General features: G+C 33.7%; 1 protein-coding gene across 5 annotated transcripts in view; it reads left to right on the top strand.

The window, feature by feature from the left end:
• HDAC6 (histone deacetylase 6) overlaps positions 1–12,887 on the top strand; it is a 143,076-nt gene that overhangs the window by 38,193 nt on the left and 91,996 nt on the right. For 4 of the 5 annotated variants that reach the window (XM_069830964.1, XM_069830963.1, XM_069830966.1 and 1 more), the window contains 5 exons: positions 1,176–1,306; positions 5,883–6,066; positions 6,563–6,660; positions 7,340–7,513; positions 11,101–11,293. In XM_069830964.1, the coding sequence (XP_069687065.1) occupies positions 1,176–1,306; positions 5,883–6,066; positions 6,563–6,660; positions 7,340–7,513; positions 11,101–11,293 (780 nt within the window). Of the gene's footprint in view, positions 1–598; positions 785–881; positions 993–1,175; positions 1,307–5,882; positions 6,067–6,562; positions 6,661–7,339; positions 7,514–11,100; positions 11,294–12,887 lie in introns of all 5 variants that reach the window. The other variant, XM_069830967.1, reaches the window with a different exon arrangement.

Here is a 12,887-nt window from a genome sequence, read left to right as displayed (position 1 = left end):
AATGTACGTAAATCATTTTTGAAATTCTTTAATTTCTTTATGTTATTTAATATTCAGGAGTACATTTAACAAATAATAATTATAATACAGTGCAGTGATTCGTAAATTTTTTCATCCTATACATCACTTGTAGCCAGTGGTGATATTCTAGTAGTTTAACATCCAGTTCTCATGTGTACCTATGTTAAACATATATGGTGTATGTCCGTGATAATTGCAAATATTACCTAGAAATAATTTAACAACCATTTCGTTCGAATCGGTGTGAACTGGCCGAATATCACCACTGCTTGTAACTGATATACACCATGTTTCAAAATGAATATCGGGATTTTAAGGCTTTGTAGTATTTATTACATTTAACGTACAATTATAAATAATACATGAAATGGAAGAGCAACTCAAACAGTTTTGTACGCACACATGCGCATGCACTGTTTCCTCTGTCTGCCGTTAGAAAGAGCATTGAACGAGTGAGTCTTTCACGTGTAGCTCCAAGAAATCTGTTTGGAAGGCTAGTCGTGAATTAGCAATTCCAGTGACCTCTGTGTGGAGAATTTTAAGGAGATGCTTACAACTACGTCCTTATCGTTTGCAGTTGCTACAAGCTCTACAGCCTACAGACTACAGTTTATGTGCCAATTTTGAAACTGCAATGTTGCATCATGACGATAAAGATTTTCTGAATCTTGTTGTCTTCAGTGATGAATCGACATTTCACTTAAATGGCTGTGTGAACGCTCATAATGTTCGCATCTGGGAGTCGGCAAATCCCCACGAGATGGTACAGTTGCAACAAGACTCCCAAATTGAATGACAGAGCTTGTTTCGTATGGCCTCTACGTTCACCAGACCTTACACCATGCAATTTTTACCTTTAGGGATTCATAAAGGATCGTGTGTATGTACCTCCGCTACCAGCTGACCTACCAGACTTAAGACACAGGATTGAAGTAGTTGTTGCAACAATTACTCCTGACACACTGATCAAGGTTTGGGAAGAACTCGCTTATCGACTACGTGTATAGGACTATATCTTACTGTTACAATTATTAGAAAACTGGGTCTTTTCTTTAATTCGCATATTCAGAATTATAATTAGTAAATAATATATGTGCAGTATGCGATTTTCATTACATGTTACATCCAATTGTTTTGTTTATTTGTTGTTACAGGCCAGAGAAGCTAAAGACATGATTCGGAAACAAACGGGCATAGTTTATGACAAACGCATGTCAGAACACAGCTGTCTTTGGGATCCAAATTACCCAGAATGTCCTGAAAGATTAAATAGGGTTTTGGAAAGGTGTGTATTTAACACTGAATATTTTAGCAAGTTTGGAAAAAATAAGTTTCTTATATTTAAGTATTAAATGTAATATCTTTAAACAGAAATAAATGTGGTATTACGAGAGTTGGTGTTTGGTATGAAGAAAATATATACTTGACATCAGTTTTTAATTCCCTATAAAAATTGTTTTGTTCGTAAAACAATGAAATAATGTAGTATTTAGTGTAACTGTGAAATAAAACAATTGTTAAGTATTATATTTTCATATGACAACACAAAATTACAGATACTGGTTGGTGATAGTGATTGTGAGTGTGTAAAGTGGTGAAATGCGTACTTTAGCATAACTGCTATTTGTTTAAGCATTTTAAAGTAATTTTAAATTACAAGTTTACAAGGAAAGACAACATAAAGATCACAGTGTGTGGGAAGACAACATAAAGATCACAGTGTGTGGGAAGACAACATAAAGATCACAGAGTGTTAATAATGTAATCGTAATTATGTCTTAAAATAAATTATTAGAGAATATAAGAACTCATGTGGTTTTGTTGTCTGATGATCTAAATATGGAAGAAATTAAATTGAAAGTGAAGAAGGCATTACAACAAAGCATTGATAGTTTTATGAAGTAATATTGCATGAAAGATGCATTGTTTCATGTCATCATAGACTTTTTTTTGGAAACAAACTATTTAAATGAGTAAATTTACAATTCAAATAAATGAATAGAAAAGTGTTAAAGTCATGCTGTCCCTCACTATGCATCCCAAGGCAAAATTTTCTGGAGGGAAAACAGTTTTCCAGTTATTTCTTCAGATGGTATCTATTTTGATACCATTCTGCATACAGTACTGTAACGTAATACAGGTCTAACATCTGCCAAGCAAACAGATACAAAATATAACACAGAAAAAATACTAATGCACCAGTATCTTATATGATGGAAAGTAAAATAATCCAAGAATATATGAATACCTATTCAATTAAGAACTTGCCTCTGTTCATTCACCCTAAATGAATGTGAATTGTCATTAAAGTGGAGGATTAGGTACAGTAACTTTCAGTTATGCTGTTACGAAGAGAGCCAAATGCAACTAAGTACACGGTGTTGCCAACATATGGGCATGATGTTTACTTGTGGCATTGTTGCAAGCAGAAATTTGTTTTTTTTTTTTCTTTCTTTCTTTCTTCATCGTTCTTAATATTAATGAGAGATAGTGCCATTATTTGCGACAAGGTTATGTAGGGTTTGATGAGGAGATATATTTATGTCAATTAGACGCCCTGTTAATGATAAGGATAGATAGAGTGTGATGAGGGAATATATTAGTGACAAGAGGCCCACTGTCAGTGACAAGGTTAGTTAAGGTTTGATGAGGGGATATATTAGTTACAAGTGCTTCACGCTGAAATTATACAAGTGAATTTTACGTCCATTATGTCATTATTTTCGTTTCTCAAATTAGTCAATTTCAACTATATTTCCTGGACCACATATTTCTCATTCATTTTGCTATATTTTCGAAAACGTGCATTTTCTTTCAGTGCATTAAAAGTTCTCAGTTATATTCCAGCACTTGACTAATGCAGTGAATTCTTAAAGAATATAGACATGCATTTTGCTTGCAACATTTGATTCTCTTTTGTTTGACATGACTTGATATGGCCCAGTGATTGTTCCGAGCATAGTCAATGCTGCTGTACTCTCTGGATTAGCCACTTGTTTCCGAATTGTTAATATAATCGTTATAAAAGTGATGTATAATGCCAACCTCTAGTTTATTAAAGGAAATGGATCTGACAAATTTCTAAAACAAATTTAAAAAATCCAAAATATTACGGTATATTTAGTTGCTAATGTGTTATTTGGTAAATAACATACCAAACTTGAATCCAGTTAACATAAAATCACACTGTTATAGAAAAAGACTTCACTACATATTCAAAAACAGGAAATATCATCTACCGCTGTGGAGTAACAATTAGAAAGTCTGGCCATGAAACGATCAGACCTGGTTCAAATCCTGGTTGGAACAAGTTACCTGGTTGAGGTTTTTTTCTGGGATTTACCCTCAACTCATTATGAACAAATATTGGGTAACTTTCAGCGCTGGACCCTGGACTCATTTTGCTGGAATTATCACCATCTCACTCAGACCTATATAACCATAGCAGTTGATAAAGCATCGTAAAATAATGAATTAAAAAAACGTGGAATATGACCCAGCTGACCTGGAAAGTAATGGAAGGCTTTATCAATATCAGTGTGTTAGACCTGATATGAAACAAAGAGTATATCTTTAAATTATTGATCTCTTCCACACTACACTGTACAGTACCTAATGTACCTAATACCATCCTATACTTCTTAGTACTATCATCATAATATATTATTTGTTATGCACAATGACGAAGATTGAAAAAAAGATGTTTGAGTACAAATAAACTATGCCTAAACCAAGTGTCGTAACTAAAGACACCCGATTTTTACGAACTATTTTTTTTCACAAATTTCTGATAATAATTGTGTCAAGAGAGTTACAGTTGTTATAGATATGTTCTGGTATAGAACGAATCTCTCGTTGTATAAAGGAACAAGTCTCTTTCATACCTATAACAGTGTTAACTCTCTTGACTCAATTAGCATAAATTCGTAAAAAAAATCATTCGCGAAAATTGGGTGTCCCTAGTCATAACAAAATGCATATAGGACCATCTGCAGGAATCAATTGGATCCTCCTTACTTCGAAAATAATGTAGCAAACATTTTGTGAGCCCCCTGAAGGCTCACATTACAGGTTTTGTGAACCTGAACTTTACACCACTGTATAAATGCGTTATGTGGTGCATTAAAAGTGCAAACTTTTAGGTTTCTTATAAATATACTAGCTGGCAATAAAAAAAGTGGATCGTTTAATTTTTTTTGAGAATAGATATCTTTATAGCTTATGCTTTATTTCTTATACATTCCCACAGAGACTTACTGTAAAAATGTAGTTAATGTGTATCCTATGCACTTCGTTCCTGTCATCAAAATGCTTTTTATTTGCGGTTTATCTGTAAGTTTTAAAAATATTGTAATTCATTGCAGAATTCCAAGTAATGCATTTTATAGAACTATTGAGATAAAGGCTTACATAACCAAAATATAATTTTGAAAGTGTATGAGTTGAGGCAAAAAGGATCTCTGCAGTAAATGTATATTTTAAAATGATTAAAATTAATTCGCTGTTTTGTATATTATTTACAGTTCCCTTTTGATACAATTTAATCAGTTCTGGCAAACAAATTGACCTCTGTCCCTTCCCCTCCAAATAATTTTTTGCTCTTTGTAAATGATTGCTGATATATTCTTATATGCAAGAGATCTTCTTTGTCAGTGCAAAGCCAAGATTTACATGATGGTTTTGTATATGTTTAATAATACTTATTGATTTTCACAATCTATATAATTAATATATTGTGGCGCCATGTTGGAAGACTTGGCCGCATTGGAGAGTTTGTGAGCGTCTGGGGAGAATAGAGGCACGCAGGGAGAGGAAGGCGAGCTTCGGTGGGCACTGGGGCATGACGTGAGGAGAGGAGAGGAGAGGGAAAACTGCGAGACATTAACTGCTGTGTGAAGTGAGAGGGGAAGAAAAGCGACTGTGACTGAGCGGAGAAAGCAGGAGAAGTCTCTAGAAGCACAATCCTCTCGACGTTTCGTAGAAGCTACGCGAAGCAGTACATTCGAGAATGTGTGGTCTAATAAATAAAAGGGGCAAGTGAACTGCAACCAGTTGAGTTTTGTCAGTCTAGTCAGTGAATCAGCAGTGAGCAAGGAAGCCAGCCTTCGAGACTAGGGTTCGACGTGAGAAGGACCACAACTGTGGCAGCAACCAGGCGAGGATCTGGGTTCGAAGTGCAGTGAACTTGAGTGGGTCCGCAACTGTGGCAGCGTCCAGGCGAGTGTGGCGTATCCGGAAGTCTTGGGTTCGAAGTGTAGTGAACTGTATCTGAAAGTCTTCAGTTCGAAGTGCAGTAAACTGTTCTCTGGAAGGCTTGGGGTTTGACGTACTGTGAACTTGAGTGAGTGAGCTAGAAGAACTAGCCAAGGCGAACGAACTGTGAACTGAGAACTGACAGTTTTGTTTTGTAAATAGTGCTTTGTGAACATTAGTTGAAATTAGGAATACATTGTTGTTCTTCTCAATAATACACGTGAATAGTCATTGTCGTTCTGTGGAGTGCGATAACAATTACTGTGTTGCAGTGTTGAGTGGAATACCCATTGTTGACGGGTGTGTGGTTGAAAACTAGGAATAAAAGTAACATTATTGTTTAATAAAAGTTACAATATTATTTACTTTTATGTGCAGCAGCCTATGAATATACACTTCTCTTTCTCACACTGAAGAATCTCTTCATATGAAATGATTCATAACTGCACACTTTGAATATAAAGTACTGCCATATATTATTAAATTGATTCCATTGATGTGTATTATGTCTTAAACACACAAAGTTATTTTAATTTTAAAAGTCGAGTTGTCATAGTGATTGCAAAGCTAGCTCATATGCTTCTTTGACAGTAGACAATTTGTTGCAGATGTGAAGCTCTTGGGCTGCTCACTCGCTGTCAGTTTATAGAGCCCCGGGAAGCAACAGAAAAAGAAATTCTTGTGAAACATTCACTGGAACAAATAGAAATCCTCAAAGCTACCAGTCAATGCAAAGACGAAGAATTTCTTGAAGAGCTTTCCTCTAGATACGATGCTATCTATATTCATCCTGTAAGCATGATATTTTCATAATGTTAATTGAATGCCTCATTGGTTTGTGATCTTACAATTTCTGTAAACTTTTCGTGATAAGTTGACACTTCATTTTCATGTAGAGAGATTTGGTTTCGACTTTCCTATTATTTAAATGTTGTAAGAAAACACAGTATTTCAGAAGTTGAATATAGGAAAGGATAGAAGGAATAGTACTGTTAGGATCATTACAACCGACTAACCTTAACTGTCTCTTGCTGTTACATTGTAATGTTTAAATGTTCTAAAAGAAGAGAGAGTGCATGCATATGTGTGTACTTGTGTGCTTGCATTATTTTTCTAAATTTTCAGATTGATTTCGTGAATATTGAATAAAAAATAAATTATGTTGAAAAAGTCGCAAATATTGCCAGCCTATCCCACATCTCAGACAAACCCCTAAATTTTTCCAGTGCATTGTACAGTTTCATTTGTTGTACATTTTTTATATAACATGACTGTTTTCCTTTTTCAGAGAACATACTACCTCTCTCTCTTGTCAGCAGGTAGTACAATCGAACTTGTAGATGCTGTATCTACAGGAAAAATTCAAAATGGCATGGCCATTGTTAGGTTAGTATCATCAGAAGAACTATGACACTTTTCCTTATTAGTTACTGATCTGATTTTGTGACAGGGTGCTCCATCCTACACGAAGACACATTCACCATCAGGGAACTAGTCCCTCATTTGTGGAAAAATTCGGGTTTCTAGAACTTTTTTGTAGTGATCCTGTCGCATAGAGTCCTACAGAATTTTGATATTATGAAAATGTAACAAATGTGGTGCTGAGTCTAATAATTTGCACACGTCTGTACATGTGTAGTTTTCTTGTATGAAATGGATATTATTAGTGCCAATGAAAACAGTTATATTTTTAAAGAAATATATACCGTGGGCAGCACTGTGCACAAAGCCCAAGGCGAATACATATCTCTGACAACTCTGCCTGCCGATGTATGTATGTAAAGTTGGCCGTACATTGGCAAGACAATTTGTTTGTCTCATTTAACTAAACCCAAGCATTCGTGTGTCAAATTTCAAGTAACCTACTAGCAATAACCAGAGGCTCACAGCATGTTTTCCAGCCATAAATATAGGCATATTAAGCAGATATTGCTTTGCACCACTGAATCTGATGTGTGAGGTATAGAGATAGGAAACTCTTATGAGAGTGTATGGTATTATGTAATCATTATTGAGGGAGTTTGAAATAGAGGTTTTGATGACGTAATTTTTTTCTACTTCGCAGACCTCCTGGCCATCATGCAATGAAAAGTGAATATTGCGGGTATTGTTTTTTCAACAATGTTGCATTGGCAGCTACGCATGCACTGCTGCACTGTGATGTATCTCGCATTCTCATTGTAGATTGGGATGTTCATCATGGACAAGCAACTCAGCAGATGTTTTATAATGACTCCAGGTAAGCAGTGTTGTGTGAAATGCTCTTCAAGTGGTCCTTTTTGTATAATAACCTCTTTACATTTGTTTTCTTTTAAGAGGAGGACTGTAGGTTTACATGACTGTAAAACCACTGCTATGTTGTTATCTTTCCTTCCTCCTGTCAATTAATAAGCCAATAAGACAATATTTTTATAATGTCTGGTGTAATTTGTAATTTCATATTTTCGGTATTCTAATAAACTTCTAATATTGTTGCACCATGCATTCCTTATTCTATATCCTAATTTTAATGTGATCTCTTGTCAGTGTTACATATCTCGTAAGATTAAGAGTTCAACTCTGAGAAGTAACAAACGAGGAAATGAATTTTCCTGAAATATAATTGAAAACATATACTTATACAATTTTCCAGTTTTTGAACTAATGAAACAAGCAGCTATATGGACGAAAAGAAAATGCGATCTACAGTGAAATGCTGCTAGTACTAATGCGACAATTACAAATTTTTCAGAATAACGAAAACATTTTTAGTCCCAGCCATTTTACTATTAATTTACATGTTAAAAATATTCAGTTTAAAGGAAGCATAAGTAATGAACTATTCAGTTTATCGTAATAATAATTCATCCCACTACAAAAAAATTTTATTTTAACAAAGTAAGGCCTAATAAACAGTTAAAAATTAATTAAAATAAATTCGAAAGAAAATAAAATAAATGAGTTATCGCTAGACATCAATCACCCTTGGTTTCAGTGAGTTTTCTGTAGACGTGATTGTTGTGGTTTGAATTTATATTTAAATGAAACAGTTTAATTAAGTCGAACTTTCAAAGGCAGTTCGTTCCTGAAAGTTGTTGAGGAAAGAAGTAAAGAAGCAAGTATGGCAGAAAAGACAAGAAAGCAGTTTTCACTAGACAAGAAGAGAAAAATCATTGAAGAAGTAAATAGAGGAGAGAAGGAAAGTGAAGTGGCAAAAAAATATTGCATAAGTCAGGGCTGGGCACCGGGAGCAAATCCAAATCCTAAACGCGGATGCTTAATATTTATTAGTTATGGTATCAACACTGCGTGGTGTTCAGCTGGGAAGAAAGGAGTCGAAGAGAAGTCATATGGCTCTCTGTGAGGGAGTAGAATTCGCTCTTGGTGCCCAGCCCTGGCATAAGTGCATCGACACTTTCAATGTTTCTCAAAGACAGAGTAAAAATTGAGAAAAGTATTGAATCTGGCGCCATTGGACCTCAAAGAAAGAAGACAAACTGTTAAAATAATAAGTATTAATGTATCAGTCTCAAAGATAATATTTCGAGTGATCGATCCAGAACCCAATCTCGTAGATCGTAATATTTCGAGAAATTGATTCGACAAAGTGGGTTTAAATGTAACTACATCTAACCTATATAACACTGTTCAGTGTATTTTAATTTTTTGTTTCACATGTGTGTATTAGGTTATCATTAAATACCGCCTTTTCTCGAGTATCCCGTGCATTTTTATTTTTCAAAATATACAAGTAAAAAATACCAGTGTGCAGCTTATTCGAAATTAAGTTGGCAACACTGCCTGATTTTCCTCCCGCAGAATTCCTAAGGTGGTAGTATATGCCATTAATTTCCCGTGCAGGTATTTCAATTAAAATTGTTAAATGGGTTTGGATTAGCAGTACATGTGTCAGAATCAAGTTCAAGTGTGATAAGTGTATAGCTTGTTTGTCTTCGATTTTCAATTCTGAAAATGAGTACCACTGAAGGTATGAGATTGTGATCCTTTGCTTGCAGTGTAAACTTAAAATTATCAAAGATGGAGAGGAACAAGGAAATCATGATGTGTGCTATTAATGTTATAGGATATCGTGTAAACTGCCAATTTATGCAAGACAATTGACATGCTTGCATTGTATTTGTATAGGAAGGATTTGAAATAGTCTTGTTCCAGGATAAAATTTCTTTATTTCTTTATTGTTAATTGAACTGTATTTGTGTTTAATTATTTTAATTTGTTGTTAATACATTTGTTGAAAATTTAATTTTTGTAATTCGTGTTGTTTAATTTTTTAATTTTATTTATTTATTGCCTTTAAAAGTGGGGTGTGCAGTTATTCGAGGGCATGGGGTATTCGAGAAAATATGGTATTTTAATACTGATCAGTTGATAATATTTCTCCCTTATTATTTGGTGATTTAGTAATTTAATCTAATTACATGTTTTAATCAAGTAATTTAATATTTTTGTCGGTAATTATTTAAATTCGGGTACCATGTTCCTGAATAGAAGAAAACATTTTTGGTCTATTGTAATATTTTAAGTGCCAATTTTACTATTTTGCGAGCCTATTTTTTCATTTTTACAGCCTGTGTAGGCATCTGAACATACATTTGTTTAGTGCCTTCAAATCCCAGGTTAGTGATGATATGCACCCATAAATTATCTATGGTGTCTGCCCTAAGAACATTATAATGGATATTATGCATATTGACAATTTTTTTAACAGTCAGGGTTGTTGCACAAGTGAACGTACAGTGTGTCTGAAAGAAAGATATCCAAAATAAATTAAGTCTTCCTGTAGTCCTTTATTTATTGTTCCAGAATTACATGCTTTTTTGTGTTAGAGCTTCATTTTCATATCACATTTTAAAACTATACTGAACAGCCGTGAGATTAACTGTGCTAACCACAACATGCAATCTTTTCCTGACATATTGAAATTGTTTGATGAGCTCGACCAATGTCACCAGCTGCCGCATGTGCTTAAGTAGGGTATAAGTGATACTTCAGAGATTTCTTTTGTGATGGTAAAAATCGGAAATGTGTATAATAAGTACTTTCCGAAATATTTTATTTGGAATATATTTCATTTGTACACTAAATATATTAGTAACTTTTCAGACTCTCTCATATCCAGCTAGTAAATAATATGTAAATACAGTACTTTAATTTGAAATTGTCTTTTCTCATACTGAAAAGTGGTGGCTTTCTTAATATGCAATATTTATTCTTTGTTGCATATTATACCACGAAAATCCAGTAAGAAATCACAGAGAGTGATAAAGTTGTTTTTCATTTAAGCTATTTCCCTTTTGACTCGAAAAAAGATTATAGATTCTCAAATTAAATTAAATTAATTTAATCATTAGATTAATATAGTTATAAATTTAATATGCCTCTGTACGTATTTAACATCGACAACATGTCTACAACTACATTAATTACCATAAATGGCTTCATTGCCATGATATCTGAGCATTGGCTACCAACCAACCAACATTAATTACCATGCATAGTCATAAGTTCATAAACATGCAGTAATATACATGCAGCACATGGAAGCTTCACACCATACTGAAATCTCATGGTCACAGATCAGATACAGTTCTGTAATTCTATTCATTTGTGTATTGTCATGTACCTAATCTGTGGTATCAATTTCATTTCGGTCACATGTATCCTTCTTGGTGTTGCAATTTCCACAAACATTAATGTATATAGTGAGAAAGTATTGCCATTTACAGGTCTGATATGTATTGTAATAATTTTAATAAACTCGTAGTTTGCAATGTTTCAAATCTCATTCATAGTTTAATAAACTCGTTTGCATTTTTCTATTCTCAGAGTCGTGTACTTCTCCTTGCATCGTTACGAACATGGCAGCTTCTGGCCAAATCTAAGAGAATCAGACTTCCATTATATTGGAGAGGGTTCTGGATTAGGTTACAACTTCAATGTACCTTTAAACAATGTGGGGATGACTGACGCAGATTATCTTGCTGTTTTCCATCAAGTACTTCTTCCTATGGCATATGAGGTAAGATGCAAATTGTATCTTAGAAAAGATTGAATTTTTATTTTAACTTTTCGGTATGAATCACTGATTAGTAGTGCTGTCGATTGATCAAAATATTTAATCGATTAACTATTTGAATTTAATCGATTAATTGAGTTTTGATCGAGTTGAAAAAATGTTTCAAAGTACTGCAATTCACAATTATTGTTAAATTTAACTTGTGTTTGGTGATAAGCATAAGTATTAAATGTTTTATATGTGTATATATTGTATCGTTATATTACAAAACAACTATTTTAATTACTTACTAACATATTTATTATGAGGCTTATAATTTATTGTGTCAATTTATCCGGGAATTTTTGAGACAAACTTAAATAACAAAAAGTATTAAGACTCACCTAGTTAATACTGCTTCATCCATGATTTTAAATATGTGAGTGCATTCACATGCTCCGAATTAAGTGCCGCTCTATGTTTAGTAACAATGTTTCCTGCATCACTAAACACGAAAAATTTTTTTTTTCTGTCAAGCACTTCTCCATGATCATTCAATTTAAATCCAAACGTTTCACCGAATTTACCTCTCAAATTCTCATGTGACATAATAGAGTTTACACTTTTCACAAACTACAGAAAACTAATTTTCTTTCTTTATCAAACTAAACACACAATCGTCACATTCAAACTCAGTACAGAAGCTGCAAGTACCTGCAAAAGTACAGTGGTCGAAACAGAAGACTGACCCCTATTGTAATCCAAATTACCAGATTTTAGAAAAAGTAGAAGATAGTTACACTCTCACTTGCACACAGTGTAGACATGGTTATTTTATAAGGAATGAGGAGGACGAATCCCAGAAAATTATGTATTTCATATGCTAGGAAGATGAGCTGACAACAAAGTGAAAGTTTTCTTGGAAAACCATAAAACTTAATAAAGGTTTCGCATTGTGTTTAAACTTTCAATAGAGGTAGACTAGGTCACTGTCCTCTTATCTCCATCTCTTTCTGAAGTGTTTATGCAAAGATTTTCTCTATACTGCCTGATTTACAGTTAGAAAATAACAGTAATATTGTGCTTTTAAATAAGTAATTTCCGAGAGAGAAATGCTGTCGGAATTTTTAGTATGTGTTTGTATTAACAAAATAATTAATATAAACTACAACCGATTAATTTTAATCTACTCGATTATTTGATTAAATATTTTTGATTGATTAATCTTACAACAGAAATTGATTGCTTAATCGATTAAATCCCACAACACTACTGATTAGTGTTATAGATTTTATAATTTTAGGCTGTGGATTTCTGCAGTCCTGTAATAGAAGCATAACAAACAGATTTATGAATAAGTTTTTCAAACTTCTGTTTGGAATGGGAGTGAGAATGTTGTATAGACTTCTTAATAATACAAGTTTTACAACAGTAATCGTGGAAAATTGTGAAACATTTAATTCTGACATAGTTCATCACTGTGGAGTAACAATTAGCATGCCTCACTATGAAATAAGCAGACTCAGGTTCAAATCCTGGTTGGGACAAGTTATTTGGTTGGGTTTTTTTCCGAGGTTTCTCCCTCAACCACTTGAAGCAGAATTGCTAGGTAACTTTC

Source organism: Periplaneta americana, chromosome 7, assembly GCF_040183065.1.
Source record: "Periplaneta americana isolate PAMFEO1 chromosome 7, P.americana_PAMFEO1_priV1, whole genome shotgun sequence".
NCBI lineage: Eukaryota > Metazoa > Arthropoda > Insecta > Blattodea > Blattidae > Periplaneta > Periplaneta americana.
The sequence above is the reverse complement of the archived record's forward strand: the minus strand, read 5'-3'. Positions and strand labels throughout refer to the sequence as shown.